This window comes from Podarcis liolepis (genome assembly GCF_965112155.1).
Source record: "Podarcis liolepis genome assembly, chromosome: 1".
NCBI lineage: Eukaryota > Metazoa > Chordata > Lepidosauria > Squamata > Lacertidae > Podarcis > Podarcis liolepis.
The window spans coordinates 53,431,218-53,455,752 of record NC_139554.1 but is presented as its reverse complement, the minus strand read 5'-3'; the positions used below and the strand labels follow the sequence as shown (position 1 = coordinate 53,455,752).

The 24,535-nt window shown below is 43.2% G+C and overlaps 1 protein-coding gene across 2 annotated transcripts in view; it reads left to right on the top strand.

Annotated features, from left to right (window-relative positions):
• The first annotated feature begins 3,692 nt into the window (after positions 1 to 3,692).
• The window catches only part of LOC310688985 (uncharacterized protein), a 102,450-nt gene continuing 81,607 nt past the window's right edge, over positions 3,693 to 24,535 (top strand). Inside the window, exons 1-2 of one of the 2 annotated variants that reach the window (XM_083466166.1) lie at positions 3,693 to 3,793; positions 19,772 to 19,785. In XM_083466166.1, the coding sequence (XP_083322292.1) occupies positions 3,784 to 3,793; positions 19,772 to 19,785 (24 nt within the window). In that variant the 5' untranslated portion in view covers positions 3,693 to 3,783. Of the gene's footprint in view, positions 3,794 to 19,771; positions 19,786 to 22,055; positions 22,352 to 24,535 lie in introns of those variants that run through there. The other variant, XM_083466165.1, reaches the window with a different exon arrangement.

Genomic DNA, 24,535 nt, shown 5'->3' with positions numbered 1-24,535 from the left:
AAAATGGGGAAACATTAGTCACATTGTGGACTTTCCCCATGTGATCTGCGCTTTCTAATATTGCTTTGTGATATGTCATTCCCGCTTTGATCTACCAAATCCTTAGGCAGAGCTACTGCATGGTATGGCGGGTGCCATTTTCTCTGTAGTTTGTGGCAAGGCAAGAGGTTTGGAGTTGTTGATCTGATATATCTGTGACCCACAACATAGTGACTGTGGGCATCTGCCAAGGTTCCCTGTCCCTCCCCATTTTTATTTAAGTTGGGGGTTTTGGTTTTGTTTGGTGCTGTGATGTCTATCTGGGGAGCAAGTTGCCTGCTATTTTTCCCCATCTTGGAATATTTGCTCTGGAATTTGTGTAGGCATCCTGGCTGTTTGGAGGGTTCTGAGCATTTCCAGCTTTCCTTCTGTGAAATGGGTACCCTGTGCTGCCGCAAGGCCTATAAAGGTTAGGGACCCCTGTGAAACACAACAGGATACAACAGCTTTTGCCATCTTTTTCCATCAGCTTCACCATACATGCTGCAGCTCTTGAGAGTTGTAGTTCCAAGCATCTGAAGGGCTTGGAAAAGGTTGCAGAAATTGTTCAATGCAATACAGTCACTACAGCCTGTTTCTTGAAAGAAGTGGGGCAGCCCATAACAGAAGGAAAATGTTGCTCGTTGGGTCTGGTTAAAGGCAATTTCTCTGCTATAGACAATCTTCCTTTCACCACTGGTGAAGACAACATAGGCTGGTGAGAGCTGGTGTAGAAAATCAGGAAACCCCATCTAGCATTTCACCCCTACCATGAATTCAGTTGCTGGCTTTAGGCAAGCCACTCTGCCAGCCTCAGCTCCCCCCACCCCACTTTACAAAAAGGTAAATGACAATACTTTACAGAACGTTGTAAGGACGGCAACTGGATAATGTATATGATGCCATATAAAAACATCACTCTTTTTTCTCCAGTGAAATGAACATGACTCCCCATTCCCCCACTTTTGCATTAACTGGTGTTGCTGCTGCCATCTTAGACACGGATGTAGTCTTCGGATTTGCCCTCTCCCTATTTCAGATAGGCTATGTGCCTTTTTTAAAAAATGGTTAGAGAGTTGCTTATACATTGAGCTATGTAAATAAATGTTAATTTGGCAACAAATTATTTTTATTTTTATTTAATCAATATTATTGAAGTGGGGAAAGTGGTCCAAAGAAGCGGGGTAGGGTGGGGGTAGGAGAGTGGCATCATGGATGCTGGCCAATCAGCACTAGACACAGCTAATTTCTATTGCAAGTGGGCAGAGCCAGTTGCCCCTTGAGCTTGATCTCCAAAAGAAAATGAGAAAATGGCACATCTGAACAAAATTTAGCAAGACACTATATATGCCTGCCTGCACTCCGAAAGCAGTCCCCCCCCCCAACTCTGGGAGCCTGATGGGTGTCTTTATTCCACGCTTCGCCTTTATCCCACTATCCACAGCACCTGCTACCAGTATCTTGGCAACACACATTGTGACTTAAGCATCCCATCCCCCATTCAATGGCACCTAACTTGACATTTGGAACGACTTCCTTATTGCCTGGAAAGGCGCTCTCCGTGTGTGTGTGTGTGTGTGTGTGTGTGTGTGCTTTTGCAAAACAACAGTTGTCAAAACGAAAGGGTGGGGAGGAAACAAACACACACCCCGCAACTCACTTCCCCCTCCTCCACTTTTCCAGGTTAAGATGAACCCCATGAAAGATCTAATAAGCAACTCGCAAACTTAAAAATCCACCAGGCTCCTCAAATTCCTCTGGGCTAGGATGTCCTTTCAATGAAATCAGCCTGCATGAAAGAGACTGCGTTACTGTTTGTGAATGTACCATCTCTGCACATTACCTACGCTCCGTTGCATTGTGTTTGTATGAATGGGGGTTACATGTGCTTGCCCACACGTCCACGTGAGGCTTGGGAGAGGAATGGTGGTGTGCGTGCGTGTGTGCTTCTACAAAAGAAACTGAATGGAGAGGAGGGGAGACTGAAACAAGCTGAGCTTAAAGGAAGGAGCTATTCTGAAGGATATCCTAAAATACCCCTTCCCTCCCCCGCCCTCCGCCCCGGGTCGCCCTATCCTCCCAGCTAGACACCCCTGACCAGAAATCAAGATGCAGCGCAATTCATTGCCAATTCTTGCCCCCCCTCTGAGGGAGGGGTCTCGCTCGATCAATATATTTTGCCTCTCTGATCTCCTGTGGACACCCTTCAATGGCTCATGTAAAGGCTAAAAACAGAAAGATGCTACACAAAAGATACCGCAGTCAGCTCAAGCAAGGAGTTATTTTTAGATCAGAAAAAGGGGAGGAGGAAGGGGGAGAGAGAGGCAGGGAGGGAGGCAGGGAGGGAGGCTGGTCTGGGGTTTGCAATCTAATTTGACCCCCCCCCCTTATTTCTATCAATGGTATTTTCCATACGATTTTATTCTTTCTTTTTTCATTCTTTCTTTCTTTCTTTCTTTTCTCTCCCTCCCCCCTTTTTCTATTCCCCCCTTTTTGCTCCTAAGGAGGGGGTTTGTTTTTGGGGGGGTTGGGAGAAGAGAGCGCAGCAAAGCTTAGCTGAAGATTCTGGAGTTTTATAGCTCATTCCAGCTAGTGGCCTCTCTCTGCCAGTTGAATTAATTTGATACTATTTTTGAAAGTCAGTGTTTCTAAGGGAGACCTAATGACGCAATGACGTCAATGCAGGTCAATAGCACACACTGGAGGAACTGACTGTGCTATCGGGAGCCAAGGGCTGGGAGCCTTTTCCAAGACACACACACACAGGCTATTGCACATACACACATACACACACAATTTTGCAAATAATAATGATGATAATACTAATAATCCCCGAGTGGGGCGTTGAACAGTGTGTATATATGCCCCCCATATAGTCATTATGAATATGCCCCCCCCCAACAATTAAAAGCAATGATGCTTGCTTGGTTTTTGCACGCACCTACACCCCCCCTTAAAAAAAATCTTTTAAAACTGTGATCAGACGCACTGCAGTGCAAAAAAACAAACAAAAACATCCCTCTTTTACCTGTCAAAGCAGCGTTATTGATACACACACACACATTTGGCTTGTGAATGCAATGCACACACAGCATTAGGAGCCTATAAATAGAGCTCGCGAAGGTGCGTGCATTGGCAATTTACTCCCCAAACGGTCGCGCGGGGGGGGGGGGCGGAGGAAGGGAGGGAGGCTTGCGAACGTGGGTGATGAGTTATTCTGCTCTGATCAGTTACTCAGGAGGTGCCTGGATTGGTGGTGTGGGGGTGGATGCGTGGGTGGGAGGGTGAGTGGGAGGGGGGGTTTGCTTCTCTCTGTCTCCAAGTCAGGCAGAGAACACGAACTGATTTTTTTTAGGGTTGGTTTTTTTTGGTGGGGTTTTTTTTTTTTTGCCTTTCTCCTGGAAGAGTACAGAGACACACATTTCGCGAAATCTACACAGCCTTTTGCTAGGGTGCACACACCGCTCCAAACGCTGGAGTTTTTATTTATGTAATCTCCCCCCACACCCTTTTCTTCCCTTCGCAGTCCTCTCGCCAAAAAATTCCCTAGAAAACCAGCTTCTAAGGCGTGTGGGGAGGAAATCGGTTGTGTGTGGGGCTTCCCCCCTTTTTTTCTTTTTAGGTGGGGGGTGTTGTTGTTTCATTTGATTTCTATTTCATTGTTTTGGTGGTTGTTCTTTTCTTTGGCTTTTCCGAAATGCTTTTTGTTTTGTTTATTTTGACACCCACCCAACCCCCCCTCTTTCGCACACATAAGTGGAGAAGATGTGGCAAGGTAGGTCTCTCTGCACTCTGTCTCGCTCCCTCTGTGTCTCTGTTGTGTTTGTGTGTGGTGTGTGCACTTGTGCTTTTGCTTTTTGCAAAGTTTTCTGATTTCAGTTGCCGGATGCTTTTGCAAAGAGCAGACTTTGCTGATTTGCTGTTGCTGACTGCCTTTTGGAAAGCTGCACGATGCATTGGCCAGCAAACCCTCCCTTTAGGAAAGCAACAAGGAGGGGAAAGTTCTCTAGACTGCCATGGGTTGTATTTGCAGTGTGTTGAATTGTGTTTTTTGCAAGGGGAGAAATTAAAAGCGGTGGGGGGGGCATGCCACCTTGGGAGGATAAAGGTGATGGATCTCCCTGCCCAATCTTTTTAAAAAGCCCTGTCAAAATTGGGCAGAGGAAATACATATATATGAATGAAGTTTCCACTCATCTGGGGCAGACCTTGCTAGTCTCAGTTTGCTATACTGGGGCAAAGGGGATAAGTGCTTTATTAATGAATGAAATACTGATTACATAAAAGCTGTGCAATGTTGCTGCAGAATCAGGGCAAAGGTAAGGAAGGAAATATATTTTGGGGGCATAGAGGGATTAGCCAGCAAACTCTCAGATGGACTATATAGAGGCAGAATGAGATGTGGGTCTATAGGGAGAGGAAACCAGGACTCCAAGAGTCTTCTCTGATGCAAGAGTGAGAAACTGCCACAGTCTCCAACCACCTGTAGAGGGAAATCTTTATACACAATAATTCCCCCTCCCTCATAGCGGTGTCTAGAAGAAAACGAAAGAGAACATCCAATTCCAAACTTTGGTGGGAATGCAAGAGCCAGATTTATTCAGGGGTGTCTGCAAATTGCCCATACTCTTTTTGGCAATTCTGTGTTGGCTCACAGGAAGCCAATGGGAAACAACATACCGATCCTTTGGCACTCACTCGGGCTGTCTTCAGTGCCGTTCCTCTTGAAGAAGTGAATAGCAACAGATGTCTTGCCCGAGAAGTTCTGATTTATCGTTCATTTCAAGGTGCTTTCAGGATAGTGGCTATACCAAGCCTGTGTTTTTGTTTTTTGCAAAGTCAGCCCTAGAAATTAGTAGCTATCACAACTGCAGTCCTGAGCATACTTTAAACTAGGGTGCAAGACCCACTGAACTCATCTGGCACATACTTGTGAGTTAGCATGGTTAGGGGCACATGGCACTCTGTCCAGGAGAATGGGGAAGATCCTGGTTTTTGACCACCCCTTTGCCCCGGGGAGAATTTGGTTCAACTCCAGGTCTACTATGAACAGGGAGTCCGGAAGGAAGAGAGAGATAGCGAGCAAGAGAGAATTTTACTGCTACTTGTGGTGTTGACACTACAACATCTTTTAACTCTGCTTACAGTGACCCTGATTCTGACAGTTGTGTGTACACTGGGAGCTGCTTCATTAGAATCCCATGTAGAACAAACTGCGGATTCAGGGACAGGAGCTGCAGAGTGGAAGGCTACCATCGCATAGTGGTAGACTGAATATTTCAGCTTACGCCTGAAAAAGACTCAGAGAGCTGGGAGTCTTAAACCTAAAGTTCATGTTTATGGCACTGTAGGATGGAAGAGCAACAGTATACAGACCTACAGTGGTGAACCCAACATTGTAGTCAAAAGACCGGCGCCTCAGTCGTGCTGTGACGTCAAAGGCTGTAACGTGCCTAGCTTTAGTCAAGGCTTTCAGTCCTCTTTGGAGTCTTGCTATCAGGGCCGATCACATATTTCTCTTGTTTTGCAATGATGCATGGACTGCACTTTAGGTTATAAACTACCAAACACCCCTCAAGTCGCAATGTTAATATAAGTACCCTTTGGCTTCCATGCCTTATCTTATATAGCCATTTATGTCCTGAAATGGATACATGCAGGCTAAGCCACAACATCCCTCGCATCAGCAGTCAGATTCACTGTAGAATGTAAAGTCTACAATAGTCATCTCTGGCTGCTTTGAGTGGCTTAATGAATAGTGGCAAAGGGCAGAACAATGGTTGATTTCCCCCTGCTCTCTTCATTGTTACACCAGGTGGGTTCAGTCATTACGTGCCATAAGACTTCTTCATAAGGCTTGGTGCCACTAGTTGGACAGCTGTTGCTTCTGTTAAATTGTTGATCTTCTCAGACCTACCAGAAGTGGTCCACCCTCCTGCCCTGCCACCTCACCTGGGGGCTTCAAATCGGAAAACACAAAACCAAACCCATGTTTACATGAAACTTCCTGATTTGTCAGTCAAATTCTGCTCTGGGCAACTCATTTTTGCCGTATCCACAGTTAGACAATTAGACGATGCTGTCTCTAGTGAGCCATGGTTCTGCTTCTTGGGTCTCAAGCTGAATGAAACCATAATGGGTCAATGGCATAACATTTTAGGGCAGCCCTAGGTGATGGGAGCCTTTCTTAACAGGAACAATTTGTGAGCTCTTTTCATGGACGCTCTTAGTTGCAAACCTGGACACAGTTATGCCTGTATCAGTCCCATTCAACTTAATTGGACTTATGTACAGTGGAGAATTGAAGCCTTGAAGAGGAAACTGATGCATTTGGTCCATGTTACTGACAATGAAGTGATTGATTGGTAGCCATGGAATAAACCCGGAATCAAAAGAGTATGAACATATAAGGGACCGTTTTGCAAAGGTGGAAACATACTTCACTTTAGTGCAGAAGAACAGAAATAGAGAATGGTGCTCAATCTGACCAAAAGAAGAAGAAGAAAGAAAATACATGGATTAGTAAAGGGTGCTGGGAGCACTTGAGATTTTATAAAAGAAAATGAGGTAGCTACAATGGGTCATATTGGTCGTGATGTACAGAACTCTGGCTTTTCACACACATTTGCTAAAAATAGCCGACAGAGTGGCATCTGATGGAAAGACCTGCTGGCTAAACATTATATCTGTATGTAAAATTATGCATCACTACAATACAATAAACCAACCATCTCTTCTATAGGTGAATAATAGTGTACTACAGCTGGTGGTGTACTATCACAAGAAGAGTCTTTTAGTTTTTTTACTGCAAATTCCAAAAAGCAGAGCTTAACTTGTTAAACTTTTTCTCTTTCATATTTGAAATATAAACATGAATAATCTAATGATAAATAACTAGGAAACTGTTACAATGCAAAGTGGATAATATAGTGAACCTTTCATTTAAACATATAATAACACCGTGTAGATATTTCAGGCTGCAACCCTACACTTACCAGAAAGTAAGCCTCATTGAACTCAGTGGGACTTAGTTCTAAGTAGGAATGCATGTTAATATATGAAAATAAAATTATATTGTTGGCATCTGGATGTACACACCAAAGGTAGGTAACCTAACCACACATTGTTTCTGCTTTCATATACCTCACCGAATGATGACAATTACAGCTATTCCTAAGAAAATTCATTATTCAGCAATTTTTCCAATACCTTATGGCTGCCAGGCCACTGTTAACTTAGAAACAAGTGATCTAAACCCACTGAGGAGCCAAAAACCCAGAAAAAGTTCTATACACTTACTTGAGTATATGACATCTTACTTTTCTTTGAGTCTGTTTTCGGATTTCCAGAAGACATGGCAGGTCTAAGATGAACCACAGTCTAGCACCTACGATTTGGAACACATCTTTCTACTGTCCCACATTGGCATGGGCAGTCTTTGTTTGGCAGCCCTGCTTGTTCTCGGACTATTCAGAGTTTAAGGAAAGTGGGTGTGAAAAATAAGAGGAAATGGAAAATGAAAAATATAGGGTTGGATGTCCAGCACAATAAAGGATAGTGTAAAATTATAGCTGAGAACATGGGATCTGGTGGCTACCCTAGTATACATCATGGACACACACACACACACACACACAAAACCAAATGAAGAGGAGGATGTCATGCTCTCCGAGTATAACTGAACATTTTTGTTCAAGACTTGATGCTATGATAGCCAGGTAGTGCCTCTTCTAACAGCACAGCACATTTCTAAAGGCCAGACCACACAATAATACAACTACCATATTTCTATTTATGCCATGTCCATTCTTTCATCAACTGATGACTTCTGTCCTAGCCACTGACACTCCCCTAATTTTTGGTACATCTGCTGCTGCTGCTGCTGCATCACTATGACTAGAAGTAGAAGCTTAAAAATACCGCCTAGCTCACTGGAAATAACTGGTATGGTGCAGGAGCCATGCTCCCCCCATCAAGGCTTTGTCACCAGTTGCTGTATGTCCAATATGACACTGCCTATAAGCCACAGTGCGGCTTGGTCCTGATATTTTACTTACTTATTATCTATAAAATTATAGACCACCTTCTGGGGACTAACCCACTCAATATGCCTTACATGTCATAAAAACACAATGCAGATACTAATTACCAAGGCAGCAGAATTAACTATCATTTTAAATGCACAGGTCAGTTAAGACTGATAATAAGTATCTCAGAAGAAATAAAAAAGCTATGCATTCTAATATAATCCTCTGAAATAAGGCCTTATGAGAAGGCAACCCACAATAAATGGGTTTTTTAAACCTTTTTAAAGTTTGCCTTTTTAAGGGCATCTGCACCACTTGGCAGGTGGGAATACATAATCTGAAGGCCACTACAGATTGCCTTGGACAAGCCATCAGTGCTCAGATCTGGTTTTCCTGGTGTAAATTAGGAAATTAGGACTAGCATGCTATATCACCAGGTTAGGGAACATTAGGCCAGTGAAACTACTAAGCCACCTTTCTTAAAAATACCCATCTTCATAAAAATAACCCTAACCCTAATAATTGCACCGATATCTACTAATTAAAGGGTCTACCAAGGGTCATAGATATTGTTGTCCATCCAAGCAGCTTTTCTGCAGATGAAACTCATTCATTGTTTTCTGCCAGGTGGACAACCCTACTGCCGCTTCCTTTTTCTCCCCAAACACACATCATTCACTACTATGACTAAAGATTTTGGTCCACGTAATACAGAATTAGATACCTAGATTGAACTGCTGTTTTATGTCCAGGGCAATTTAGTCTGATAGTATGTATAAGCAAGTACATAGATTCATTGTTTCAGTGCCAGTACAAACGATGGAATCATAGAATTGTAGAGCTGGAAGGGACCCGGAGGGCTACTTTGTCCAACTCCCTGCAATGCAGGAATCTCAACAAAAGCATCCATGGCAGATGGCCATCCAGCCTCTGCTTAAAAGCCTCCAAGATATAGCCTATCTTTCAGCACAAGGTGTCCAAGGCAGCTAACAATAAAAATATACAAATAGAATATGAAAGCAAATACTGAAAAAATAACAAAAACAACAATAAACCAAAGAAAGAGCCGGTGAAAACAGCAAAGCAATTAAAAACAACCATGAAGTCCAAATTCTCATTTAACTACGAGTAACCAGCTGAAGAGTTGAAATATTTGATTGTTGGTCAAGGGGTGTGTCCTGCTTAATATTTTATCAAATACATTATGGCTACTTGACTGGTAATGACAATAGATCATTCCTCTACTTGCTGTCAACAACAAAAATATATGGAGGTTTTTGCCAGGTTTCACTTAAAAAATAAATAAATTACTACTTATTTTCAGTCAAGAATTCCCTGACTGAAATCCACCCATAAAATCTTTTTATGGATCTTTCTTAAAAGTCTTCATTCAAGAAGAGTTTGTCTAGACTTCTCCGTTCCTCACACCCCATCACATCCATTGTTGCTGGATATAGAAAATGGTACCAAATACCGTTATGCTATGTTGGAAATTGAAAAAGAATGGTGCTCAAGAAGGCCTTAACACTTAACAAATTTCATATTTACATATACTAAAGAAGCAGTTATGTTATTCTCAGTGTCTCTACAGCACTGGTAGTCAAATTTCTTGCTTTCAAGGAACCTTTTTGAAAGGAATCATGTCACCTTCCAGATGTTTTCGTACTGCAACACCCACCATCGCTGACCATTGGCCATACTGGCTGTAGATGATGGGAGTTTGTTTCATAAAATTAATATACCACTTGAGAAAAAATAACCCTCAATGTGATTTGCAAAAACAATAAAATTATCACTAAAAAATTATTACCATGATTTAAAACATACAGAAAGTTAAAACCACAATAGAATAGACTAGATCAAATAACATTTCATACAAACTTTCTAAACATCTAGGTAGGCTTGTCTAAATAAGAGCTGGAGTTCAACTGCATCTGGAAGACTACTAGTTCTTCACCTTTGTTCTAGAGGAATAGGCTGCAACTTTATATGCTCCAACATTTATCCGGTGAAAACAGGGACGTCCCATTCTGTAATGATAATTTTACTATTTATACCCCACACATTTTACTGGGTTGCCCCAGCCACTCTGGGCAGCTTCCAACATCCATAAAAACATAATAAGACATTAAACATAAAAAAACACTTCCCTCTACAGGATTACCTTCAGATGGCTCATGGGTTGGATAACTCCATACCCTCTAACATTTTTCCAATGAAAATAGGGACATCTTAAGGAAAAGTGGGACATTCCAGGATCAAATCGGAAACCAGGATGGCTTCTCTAAATCAGGGGCGTCCCTGGAAAATAGGGACACTTGGAGGGTCTGCAACTTAAGTTCAGACCTGGGACTCACCCTTAGCCCAAACATGCATAATGAAACCTGCTTCTTAGTTGGTTTTGCCATGAATATGCATGGTTGTAGTGATGCTACCCAGTTGTGAGTCCTGTGCTGTACTTTATTTGAGTACTGTTCAGCCTGCCATTAAGCATTGTGAATGGAAGCTAAGGCCATAAACATTCCCAACACATCCCTGTGAATGGATGTTGCAGGAGGAAAAGACTGGGGATAGAGGTCAATATATCTATTTGGGAAATTTGTCTGCTGCTATTGATCTTCACGTTGTGGAACCCCTGATAAGTTTTTGAGGAACCTAACAGTTTTGAAAACCAGCATTTTACATTTCTTGTGAAATAATGACATTCTAAGCTTTCCTAACTAGGCATGGTGAAAAGTTTAATTCAGTCTGCATTTTAAAGCAAACTGACCTCATCTGCCTCTCTTGGATTCGAATGTAGTTATGCTTCATGTTCCACACTTTTGCAGTATGGTTATCAGTTCAAAATGAAAATAAAAATGCATAAAAATAAGTAGGATAAAATAGTTTGGTAGAGCATAAAATGCATTTAAAAACATATCTTGTAATAAAATATGCATTTAGACACAAGTATTTATATAGATTTTTATTTTTTATTTTTTAAAAAAGCAGATTTGTGTGGAAATGGGGTAGAATGGACTTACGAATAAACATGTGCAAAAATCAACATGAATCGGAAACAGTCTCATCCATCTATCCCTATTCATAACCCATGTTCATGGCTCTAAGAGCATTTCTAGGCAAATATCCATTCAAAATGCCTTATAATCAAAAACAACAAAAGATAAAAAGATCAGTGATACAAAAATTAAAAACTTAAATCCACAACTCAGCAACAATCCACATTTTTTTTAAAAAAACTGCATCAGAAAAAACATAGATCAACCAGATCATCAACCCAGCTAATAAGGATCATGGCTAGAAGTTTAACTGAACCAAAGATAGGTCTTTAGAGCCTCCCAAGAAGCCTGAATTATAGGCATTTGACACGGGTCCAGCTGCATGGAATTCTACAATAGCAGGACCATCATAGAGAAATATCCACTTTACTAACTAAGATAGCTAAACACTGTCACATTCCAGCAGCTTCAGAAATTGGAAGAAAGTTCCACTGTTTAACATGACTTACTTTCCCTAAGTTAGGACTGCATTCTACAGTAGTGTTGACACCCAAGAACAGAGAGGCAAAAAGGATGGATGCCATGCTATCTTAACTTTGGTCAAATAACCATAACAAAACTTAAACGGATACATCATAGACCAATGATAGTGCAAGAAAATAAAGCTAAGGGTTGATTTTGAAGAATTTCATTGAGAACATCCTCCAAAGAGCATTGCAGGTGGATGGGTCCTTCATGTGAGTCTTTCACATTATTTTCTCATTTGTCCTGTGTTTGTCTTTTAAATATTTTGATACTGTGGCTTGGATCTCTAAGAAACTCTGCCTTGCAAATGCTTCATCTTCTGTTTATACACTTGTCGTAAGAATGTAAGTAAGAAGAGCTCTGCTGGATCAGAACAAATGCTTATTTAGTTCAGCATCCTGCTTTTCGCAGTGGCCAGCCAGTTGCCTATGGAAGGCCCACAAGCAGTACATAATGATAACAATCCCTTCCTACTGTGGTTCCCCAAGCCACCTTCCTCCAGTGATAAACAAAATCATCCTCTTGACGCTGAAAGATATAGGAGTTTTGTTTAAATGGAAAAAGTCAGTGCTAAGTCTTGTATCCCAATCCACGCCCAATTTACTTGGAATAATGTTTCATTTATCCAAAGGGACTTATTGTCCTTAGGATTAGAGTGCTAGGTAAGTGAAGCAGAATCCCAGCAGACAGGTTTGTATGTTGCTAGGAAGTGTTCTGTGGGTATTATATAGTCTACCTATAGTTGATACAATCACTTATTTAGTTCTGCTTTATATGGCAGAGATTGGTCTTAATGCTGTCAGTGATTAAAAGATCATGCTTACTAACAATTAAAATTTAGAATCTAATGAACTGTAGAAATTTTCGATTTGTTTCTCCATCCTCCACCAGAAAGGATCACAGTCTTCACTACGTATAAGGCTGTTAAGGCTGATTAATTTTGATTTCTATATTGATTCATAGGAACTTCCATCTCATACTCTGAATCTTTTGGTTATGGGATACTGCTAGAAAGAATGACTTACTTGCTCAACAATTGTGCAGATAAATGGTAATATGATGGGCAAAACAATCATGCCTTTAATAGTATATTCATAATACTCCCGTAGAGCTTAACAATTTGCAATGAGAAGTGAATAGATAAATCCATGAAGCTGCCTTATACTGTCAGGTCAGCGTTGCAAACTGTCCTGCATTGTTTCCTCTGACTAGCAACAACTCATCAGGGTATCAGGGATGATTTCCAGTCCTGCATCTGAATTCCTTTAATTGGATTTGCCAGGGTCTAAACCTGGAATCTTACACACACAAAGTACAAGTTTTATGACAGATGAGCACCACGTTATAAATCAGTTAAATGGCACTGGGAGTACAGTGGTACCTTGGGTTACAAACACCTCAGGTTACAAACACTTCGGATTACAGACTCCGCTAACCCGGAAGTAGTACCTCGGTTAAGAACTTTACCTCAGGATGAGAACAGAAATCACGCGGCGGCGGCAGGAGGCCCCATTAGCTAAAGTGGTACCTCAGGTTGAGAATGGTTTCAGGTTAAGAACGGACCTCCAGAACAAATTAAGTTTGTAACTGTACTGTACAAACTTCCTTCCTTTGGCAATCACTCATAGCCGAGTAAGATGTATAGTATGCTATTCTGAGAAGGAACTGTAACTGGTTCAGCTAATCCTGCTCTTGTAACTCTACATTCTTCATTTCCTTCTCAGCCATGCCTTCAATGGACTGCACAGCCTTCCTCAATCTGATGTCCTTCAGATGTTTTGACTCCAATTTCCATCATCCCCAGCTGGCATTACTAAAGGGATGGGATGATGGGAGTTGCAGTCCAAAACTTCTGGAGGGCATACAATTAGGGAAGGCTAGACTACAGAAATCCTTACTATCTCCTCATGCATTTTTTCACTCTACTGAACAGCAACTATATATTGATTTGTATTCAGTGCTAGTCCTACTCAGAGTAGACCCACTAGAATTAATAGGACTAGCATTGGTGATGATCCATTTTCTGAAGGTAAATTTACTCCCGTGAACTAAGTAACACAAAGACATTTCTGAATATTTTAAATATTGTCCATGGTTTGGTTGGTTATTATTTATGCATATTCCTTCCTTTGAATTTATATACAGTATTTACAGTTTTGGAAACAAGGGTGCCTTCCATTAACTGCCTCTCTGCTTTTCTTACTCCAAAGACTTGGAAGCAAATCTACAGCTTTTACCTATCTTTTATACTTATACCTTCATCAGTATACAATTTTCTCAAGACCATGGCCAGAGGTTTGTTCATTATAAGGGCCATGGATCTTGTTTGTAGGAAGTTCAGTGTACATCAAATGTCAGCAACAACTGTAGTAAAAAGAAAAAGAAAAACCCAAGGTGAATTCACTATCAATATATTTGAAAAACAAGGTTTTGGTTATTGTTTTCTTGATGAGAAATTAAAGTGTTGTCACTTCTTTCAATAGTGTGCTCTCTTCTTGATTTCATTATGCTGATCACTTTATTTTCTAAATTCCAATTACTTTTCACTCCTTGCAATTTCTTCATGGGTTTAGAAAGGGCATGATTTGAGACAAAGTTTGCAAGCGCTCAATCCCACCTGCGGTGTATTTTTAAATATCTCGACTAGGCCCAAAACAAGTGAATTACTATTTAAAAGATATGTTGCTCTGATCCTGTGCAGAATGCACTGCCTTCAACACTGGACAGTCATATAGCTAAAGAAACTTCCATGATTTGTATTATTGGAAATGCAAAGGTCATTGGTCCATCTTGCCACTATTATTTACTCTGAACAGCAGCAGGTCCCCAAGGTCTCAGTCAGACATTTATCCAGCCCTACCATTTAATATCCCTGTATTAACAAAATATATATAATATTAAAATTATTTAATTACAATAAATATAGAAATTAATTCATCTTATCAGATACAAAATACAGCAGATGATGTAATATGTTGGGTTATCCTTAAATGTTAAAACTGGCTGTAGATTATTGATGAAACACAGTTTTTTGCACATATGTAATGATGACATTGATGTGCAATGTCTAATCCACTTTCTTGGGGAGAAGGCCTGGATTTTCTACTCTATTCAAACTCTATTAACAGAAGCCATATCTATTAATAACAACTATAACAGCATTTGGCCTTCTGTCATGTGGGTTTCTCCATTTCCAGTGTAACGTACGTTCTCTCAAACCAGTATTTGAAGGGATAGTTTTCAAAGTTTTTTCCTGCCTTTATATTATGGTCTCACACGATAGGTAACTAATTTCAAAAGATGAAACCTATTTAGATCTGAGCAACTCATTTCTCAACTGGAAAGACTGGTGGTGAGGTCTGTTGTGCAAGGTAAGTAAAGAAAATAAGATGATAATGCTGACCCTTTGGTATTCCATAGGGTGTACACTGGATTATATCAATCACTTTCCTATAATTACAAATGGCAAAATGGTGGCCTATCTTCAGATTTGTTAACCACTCTGGAAGACTTATAGATGAAAAGCAGTATCGGGGTGTTTTTAACAAACACCTTTCATCTCAGGATATATGCGCAAGCACCAGTGGATCAAGAGTATATAATAATCTTCCATTAAGAAAGTGTACAATGGCAGAGTACCTCTTCAGCACTCTGCAGTAGTAGGGCATAGACACAACTACCAAAAGTGAAAACCAACAAGGGTTCGGAAGAGACTTTGGTAAAAGGTGGACCTTTGATGTTGGTTTGGCCAAAGAAAGACAAATCTAGACATCACTCTCTCTTTTCCCTATTCCTAAATTTCTTCTTCATCAATTCATTCAAAAATTCTGAGTGTTGATAAGAATAGCTCTCTGTGTTTCAAAGACTAAGGGAACTTAAAACCAGGTATGGCTATGTATATTCTTTAAAGCACTCTCTTTTTTCAGACTCATTATTCAAAGGACAGGGGTATGAAATGGTTGGGGGTGCTTTGATTTGTGGAGCATACCCATTAAAAAAGCTTGAACCTATTTCTGCACCTGGGATAGCTCTAGTGGTATAATATTATTCCATTATCTGATAGTGGCCATCACAATTCCATCTGAGTAAGAATGATAATACTCTTCAAAATGGAGGAATGAGTGGGAGGTCTGTTGATTTCATTATATCCCTGTTATCATCAAGCCTTAGTTCTTTGGAAAGCAAAAGATTGCTGATAACCATAACATATCAAATTGAAAGATAAAGTCTCCTTTTAGTGCAAATAATGATCTAGAGAAGCGAGAACATCAGGGGTGGCTTGCTAAAAGATTCCATGCTCTCGAAACAAGCATTTCTTGAGGTTTGGTACTTTCACAGGTGATGTGTGCAGAAGGCAGCACACACCAAATGAGACTGAGACTGTGGACAGTTGTGTCCACTTTACCAAGTCAAAATAGTTCCTGTTAGAAAAAGCTGAGCATACTCCCATCTTTCAAAAACCTTGTAGAACATGGAATAATGAAGAGGAGTGATCTCTGAATACCCATGGCAGCCCTGTTTTTAATTCAAGGAGAGAAACACTATCATATTATAGCCTGGCTATCTAAACTGCAAAATAATCTAGACTGCATAGCCTGATGTATCAGGGAGATGTAATTAGTTCTGTGTTAATTCTAATTTTTGCCACCAAAACAAGTCCATCTGCATTGCTACTTTCATGTTTTGTATAATAGGACCCATCAACCTATACTGGCTGGGCCATACCATAAGAGGATGGCTTTATTAACCCTGATGACTGTTAAGCTCTTTGTTGGAGAAATGAAGGCCTAGCTGGGGAATGTATGTGTGTGTCTAATGTTTGTACTAATAGTTTGTACTAATAGTTCAGTACTGGATTCAGGTAGGTAGTCGTGTTGGTCTGATGCAGTCGAAATAAATTAAAAAATTGTCCTGTAGCACCTTAGAGACCAACTAAGTTTGTTCTGGGTATAAGCTTTCGTGTGCATGCACACTTCTTCAGATACCAGGGTTTACTGAACCCAATTCAGTACTGGGTTTACTTTAAGCTTGCCCATCCTAGGCTGTTCCCCTGCATGAATTTGCTATTTTAGAAACATATTCCTAATATTTCATCAAGGCCATGTAATCTTGTGTATAGCCTTTAAACAAAAAAAGATGACGGAAAGTTGGCTATTTGAGTCAGGCTAGCAAAAGGGAAAGTAAGCTGCTGCTTTTGTTAGCTTACCATAGATTCATAATGCTTTATGGGGATTTTGTATTGATTTAATTGTTGCATGCCACCTAGGGTGCCTTCTGGCAGAGAGGTGAGTCATAATTGAAGGAGACAGACTGACTGACTGACTGACTGAGGTACATGGGGACATGCAATGTCACTGCATCTGATCACAGCTGCCCAAAGACAAAGAGTGCAGCATGGTGTGTTTTTAAAGCCAAACAAGTCTCCCTCATGTTAGCAACATTTTAGATGTAATCTCTTCATCTAGGTGTATGAAATACCCCAAAGTTGCTGCCTCAGTGGAAGTCGTTGGCTATGCTGGTTCTCTTGTTACTTCCACAGCGACGATGTATGGATGTTATACGATATATTGTCTACTATTAAAAAGTTGATAATAACTGGCACAGTTATATACACAGTGTGTATGTGTGTGTGCTTGTGCACAGCTGTGCATAGGTGTGTGTGTGTGTGTGTGGTTTAGACTGTAAATAACTTCATGTGTCTGAGCGTCCTTTTTCATTTGGGCAGACAAAAAGTGGAGTGGACTGGTTGGAAAGAAATATCCATTTGATTGTATGGTGCAGGATGTACCTTTCAACACTTGTGGTTTCCACTCTGATCCACAGAACTTTCTGTTCCCCTTGGATGCGTATGTGCGTGTGTGCGTGCTTTCTTAGTACCGTATCCCACATTTTTCATTTTTGCCCAGATGCCTCGTGTCATCCTCCCACAAACACGAGATCTTTAAATATAGCAACAGCCCATTGAGTGCTTCTTTGAAGATGCGGGGAGAGGGGGGGATGTTTTTTTAAAAAAGAAAAAGGAAGGAAATGCCCATTCTGCTTTAAAGGTCCTGATTAATCCACTTGAGGATATACCGTGGTTTTCCCTCTCCACCCACACCTATCTTTCAACCTCAGTGTTTATTTTTCCTGCCAGTGCTTGTAATCTGGGTCTTTGCAGACACATATTTGTAATGGAGATTGGGGGGGGGATATATGTGAGGAAGAAATACCTCTCCCAAATAAACTCTAAATTTGTCAATATGACAATCTTCTTGGGGTTGATTGCTGTTTGATAGATGGGTACAGGTTTCGTGTGTGTGTGTGTGTGTGTGTGTGTGTGTGTGTGTGTACCTCTGTAACATCAGATTTAGTCTTGTGCTTAGAGACCTATAGCAGTATTATGATTTTTAATTGCAATTTCATTTGTTCTTTTTGCCTCTCTCTCTCTCTCTCTTCCCCCTCCCCTCTAATCTGGATCATTGCTCTCTGTAGCTGATTCCGTGGGAGACCAAGCAGAGTGCGTGGGTGCAGAATATAGAAAGCCAGAGCCATAGAATCTGTTATTTGCGTCACTCTAGGAGACGGGGCTGTTTGCCTGACAAATATACAGAATTAATCCCAGCTTTATCAATATATGGCTTTTGCTACTGTAGCCAAATAAAAGAGTGAGAGGTGTGTGTGTGTTGTATATGTGTCTCTGTGTGTACAGGAGGTGGGTGCTGAACATTATTCTCTCCCCCCCTCCCCAGTTTTCAGTGTGTGGGTGTGTGAGTACAAGGGAGGGGCTGTTAAAATGCTGCTACCATTCCCCCTCCTGTTTGCTTGACAAATATGCAAAATCTCAGGTTTTACATCCCTTCCCCCTGCTCTGCTACATCAAAATACAAGAGATACCATAGGAAATGTCCCTGCACAATGTGCATATATAGTATGCTTTGGCTTCTTTTGCAGCTCGATTCTAGGAGATGTTTTGAAATATATTCAGCTCCCTACACAACACTCCAAAAACACCTTTGTCTCCCCTTTCCTCCTTTCTTCCCCCATGCAGTGTGTGTGTGTGTGTGTGTGTGTGTGTGTACACACACACACATAATGTACAAAAAGGTGCAACACACACACCAATTGTGGGGCTTGCTAATTAACTCTTTCCCCCAGATTTGAAGTGCTTTTCTGCAAGCACAAAAGCTCCAAGCACAGACATCTTTTATGATGAACTGGAGCCTCTGAAGAGGAGAATCTGAACGTGACGTCAATAGCTGATAACTGACGCAGCCTTGCAAAGGAGTCTCAGGCTGGCTTCTTGTAGCCTGCAAGCCTTAATGGTTCTATTTTTCCCCATCTCCCTTCGTAGTGAATTACTAGAACGCAATCGCGCACACACACATGCACGTTCTTTTAGTGTGTGTGTGTGTGTGTGTGTGTTTATAGATTCTTTAGTCTCAAGACAAAGGATTTTTTTAAAAAAAACTGGGGTGGAGAAAGAAGAATGTTAAAAACAACCTTTCTTTGTGCTGTGTAATTCACTCTGCAAGATTCTCTCTTTCTCAGAAAAACAAGCAAGCTTGCTTGAATGCCACATTTGTGCATGAGGGTAAAGTAGTGCATGGCTGTTGTGTGTGCCTCTGTTTTTTGTTTTTTTTTTTACGTTTACTTTATTAAAGACACAGCAAGAACGCAGACACAACAATGCTTGCAAGGCAACAGGCAGAGAGTCATATTCAACATATCTGTGAATGGGGGGGGCAAGGTTGAGCAATAGGGCAATATGGAAAGCGATCAATATCAGCCCTTTAAATTCTCTGCAACGTTGCACCTAAAACAACTCTGAATGGTGAAGGAGAAAGAAGCTGGGTGGGGGAGTTGGGGGCAGGTGGGAGACTTAATGCACATTTAATATTTTGGACGTAACGTTCCAGCGAAATGCCTTTGTGTGGATTTTTTTTTCTCCCCAGCACTTGCTAAAAATAGCATCAGGGTTTTGATCGCGTTCCAGAAATAGACAGAGAGTTGCACTTGTATATAAACGCCAGCGCGGGTGGAAGAAAACCTGGACATCACCGCAGTATATTTTTCCCAACTACTGTCTGGAAATTAATTGTTGGATTTTCCCCTCTCTCTGTCTGTACGTTCTCTCTCTCTCCCCCCCCCCTCGCTCCTACCACCACCACTTTCCCTTCACTCCCTACCCCCAACTCTCTTCCCCTCCCATTCCTACCAAAGGAGTTCCCGTTTGGGTAAGTAGTAATATTTCTTGTGCATGCTGCAGAGAGAGTGACGGTGAATCTTGCCTTTATTTTATGCATGCTTGGGTTTATTTTGTCTCTCTTGCTATTTTTATATTAAAGGGGGAGGGTGGAGGAAGAGGGAGGGGAGAGTGGAACATACTCGTCTGCTTAACGAATTTGGTGCATGCACGGAACCCAGACACAGGGAATTCTTGCAGAAAGGGGAATCACCCTGTCGGTAAATCTCTGAATCAATAGCAAGCTGCAACTCTCTCTCTCCCTCTCTGTCGGCGCTATTGAGTCCCTCTTTCTCGAGCTCTCAGTCTTTTTTTCCCCCGGAAGGGTGGCTAGACGCAATCTAATGGCAAGGCTCCTGTGTAGCTTGAGAGAGACGGAGACCGAGACGGAGCGAGAGAGAGAGATTCTCTCTGTAGATTGCATAAAGGGATCATGGAATATGCTGACACTATCAATTTGCTCTTCCTCGCGCTCTGCTAAGAAGCCACCCAAGCGGCGCTTGCTGGGAGCTGTCCGTGGATACGGGTGCTGAAACAGCAGCCCATTCTGCTTGTGGCTCTTTGCCTCTGCAGAAGCTCGACCTTGTTACCTTGCTTTCGCTTAGGTCACCCTCACTGCACGTATGCCAGGGGAGGCGGACAGGTGGGTGGGTGAGGGGCTACGGTGAGATGGTGGGAGACAGAAGTTGTTCGTTAAATGCTGGGCGCTTCCCATCTAAGTCAGTTTTTCCCATCGGGTGCGTAAAAGCGCCGCTCTGGTTAGACTTGCCTGCCCCTTTCCCGCCCGTGCGTTTGAAATAGCCCGCACCTGATGATGGTGCCTCTCAAAAGAACAGTCTATAGGTTGTTTTATTTGGACTCACCCCTTCTCCTCCCACCTCGTTTATCCCCTCCAAAATGCCCACACCTTCTGCCTATCGTGTTGTGTGTGTGTGTGTTTCTTATTGCCCTTCCTTCGCCTCCTTAGAGAGATCCTCACCAGATGAGTTGGTGGAATGACTAAAAGTGGGGTGTTGAGGATTTGTTGTGGTATGTACCGAGCAGATGCTCCATTACCTTGACGAGACAAGCATCAATCACCCTCCGGTACCTTCCTGAAGCCGGGAATGTTCTCGTTAGCCAGTGACCATGCCGGTTCAGAGACATTCTAGCTAGGCAAAAGCCATGTCATCTGAGTGCTTTGAAACAGAGACACAGCGCAACACTCACATGCATGCATCTATTTGTCTCAACAACGGGAAAAGGGTGGCTGTATTCCCAAGGGGGAGGCACTTTTAGTTGCAGCCATAAGTCAGCAAGAAGCGATGGGGGGGATTTAAAGCAGGTAACAGTGAAGGAAGGGGATTTAAAGCAAGCAGCAGAATCAACTGTATTTATAAAGGACCTACCACACGCAAAGCCCAGCATCACTTACGATTCTTGCAGACAATGAGAGAGATGCAGTAATGACCACCGGGAAAGCATTGTAGGATGGATATAGATAAATAGGCTTGGTCACAGCTGCCTTGGCTCATATTGCATGCAATAGCTTGGACATTTCTTGCCGCTGAGACAACGCAAGCCTAAGAATCAATTGCTGAGCACACCACCCACTGATGTCCCTATGATGTATAGAGAAGCCATCCTTTTCTTGGGCTTTCGTGTCTGTATTTACAAATGGGTCGTCTGAGAACAAGCAAAGTGCTTCCAAATACTTTGACATTCCGTTCCATATGGACATCAATGAATTATATACACACACAAACTGTGAAAGTCATTACAAGCAAACCAAAAGCTGCCGGTCCTTTCCGAGTACCCACCCTCGCGTCCCCTTCCCTCAGATCTCCCTACCCTACCCTCACTTTTGCCAGATCGTCCTCGCACATCTACTGGCACAATGCATAAGATTACCCTTAACTGGATCCTATTAAATAATTCAATGGTGGCGGTGTAATTTTGGTTGCAAACTGCACGGATTTCCAAGTCGTGACTGTAAAAGTGAGTAATGTGTGCTGGCTGCGTCATGGCTCCAGTCACAGATGGTTCCAAACTGAGGAGGAATCGTGACTTCGACTTGAGACGTCCCCTCTACATGAAAAGACCATCCAATCAAAACGGCGTCAGGGGGGCATCTGGACTCCTCCGAGGCTTGCTTGCTTGCTTGCTTTTTTGCTTCCTGATCCGCATGTGTGTGTTTCAGATACTATATATATATATATATATATATATATATATATATATATATATATATATATATATATATATTCACACACACACTACACACACACCTATCTGCAACAAGTTGCAGAAGGAGGAGGCCGGAGAGGAAGGGGTTAATCCTGGGAAAATTTTCTGCACTTAGCAAGATCGTGACCCTCCCACACACTACAGTAGTTTATACATGCATGGGAGGAAGGGAAGCTTTGCCACGAGTTTCCTTTAAAAACAAAAGGGGGGGAAACCACCCTAAAACCCCACACACGCACAGGCACACATACTCTGGGGGAGATGCTGCTTCCTGCACCTCCAAGCAAGGATCCTATCCTACTCAATGGCTGCTTGAGCGCCTGGCAAGCAAGGTAAGTGAAGGGGGGAAAGGGGAGGGGGCTTACAACTTTGTTGTCCTTCCTCCGCTCCTCGCTCCCCATGTCTGCGAGAGGTGCCAGTCTCAAGCAAAGCAAGTTGGGAGCGAATCCGTAGCAGCAACAGCAGTACTTGAAGGGAAAGAGGAAGCAGGTAGGGCTCAGTAGGAGCTTGCATCTCGACGAGGCTGCGGTGCTGCTGCTGCTGCTGCTGCCGGAGGGCTGGTGATGCTGCTGCTGCTGCTGCTGCTGCTGCTGCTGCTGCCGCCGCCGCTGCTTCTCGGGGTGGATTTGCTTGGGGGGAAAGGCAACGGAGAAGGTAGGGACTTTTGGATCTCCCGGTAGGAACTCCTGTGCTCTTGAGGCGTCATTGTAGCTGCGGGGTGCAGGCAACCAGGAAGGGAACTTCCAAGTTCTTGGGCTGACTCGTGTTGACTCTCGGTAGAGGAGGATGCCTTCTTCTCGAACTTTGCCTAGGGAACTCCGTGGCAAAGTGGCCACTCTCGAGCTGCGGCAGAGGAGAAGCACCTTCGCCAGGCTTCCCATTCCCAGAAGACCTGTGGAGTTAGTTCAGTGTCGTGCTCTCGCAACTTTTAGCTGGGGAGGCGTTTCTTTCCCCCTCCACCCGCCACCCCCGTCCCCCAGTCTGTCTGCGGGTGTTGAGCAGAGGCTCAGAGGAGGCACTGGGACTCTTGCCCCCAGAGGAGGCAATGGGACTCTTGCCCCCAGCGCTCCAGCAACCTTCCTAGTCATCCCAACGCAGTTGGATCTCACTATGAGTTATCCAGCCGATGGATCAGCGATGGCCACTGCTTGACCTCCCCCAGTGGGCATTTCCTTGGGTGGCACGACTTGGTGACTGAAGGGATCAGGCTACCCTCAGCGGATCTGAACTTTTGACTTGTGGCTTCTTGCGCCCACATGGCGCACAACCAGGTCCTTGGGGTAAGTGTTTTGTTGTGCTGTGTTGTGAAGCCTAACTGCTCGGTTTGATGCCTTGCAGGCTGTTTGCAAGTGCCTTCTCAAACCCCTGCTCCTATCCCCCAACCCTCCCCATCTCCAACCCCGGGGCAGACAGCAAGGATAAGTCTAGCAGGCATAGCAACACTATGGAGCGTGGTCTTGTCTAGGGTTTGTTGAATAATTAGAAATGGAAATGTTCCTTTCTCTCGCTCTTCCCCCTCCCCTTTTTCTGGGGAGGGGGAAGAGGGAGAGGGAGAGAAATGTGAGGCTCCTCCTGATTGGCGAATGACGATTTTAGCCCGCACCAATGAACGGCCGGCCTCGTCTCTATTTATTTAGTGCTCAGGGGGAGAGTTTTCTCTTTACGCAGCGTCCGTGCACAGCGCTAGACCCTCTGCTCGGGAGCAGAACGATGGAGGGGTGTGGGGGGAGCGCATTCCCAACTCTGCCTTGCTCACAGAGCCCCCTGATTCTGCAAGCCCCTGCTCCCGGCCCCTTCGCGGGGAGGGGGAAGGCGGTGGAGCGGGGGCTGGATGTGAAGGGCTGGGCCAAGGGAAACCCCCCCTTCCCCTTCCCCACCTCCTAGACTCTCCTGAGTTGGATCTCTCGGTTTGGGCTTGCAGAGGGACTCGGTGGGGATGGAGCGTGTGTGCGTGAATGGACGATGGGGCGGATGGTGTGATCCCGATAGTGTCTGGGAAAGCAGCCGTCGACCGTCTTGGGGTGCCTTGGATATTTGAATTTTTTTCCCCGTTTTGGTGGCAGCCGGATGGATGGATGTAGGAAGCCACGGGAGACTTTGTCCTTCGCGAATCTTTTTGCGGTCTGGGCTTGCTGTATATAACTACCTAGCCGGGAAGCCCTTACCCCAAAAAGCATTCGCGGAGGGCGCTTTCGCCGAAGGAGCAGCAGCGCGACCGCCGAGCCTCGGACTTATCTAGATTTTCTGGGCTCCCCCCCCCCTCACCGCCGCCTCTCCTTTCCCTTTTCCTCTGTAACCCCACGACCCCCTTCTCCCCCACCCAGCGTGTGTGTCTCGAGAGAATTAAACTCCCCCCCACCCTTGTCCCCACTCCCACGATCCTTTCGTAGGTTAACTTTCTTAATCGACTTCTGCTTGCTCTTTTCCGTGGATGATTTCATGCTATTGCCTTTTTTTTCTTTTTTAAAGAAAACCTTCACAGAATAAAATACAATAAAACTTTCTCAAAAGTTCAG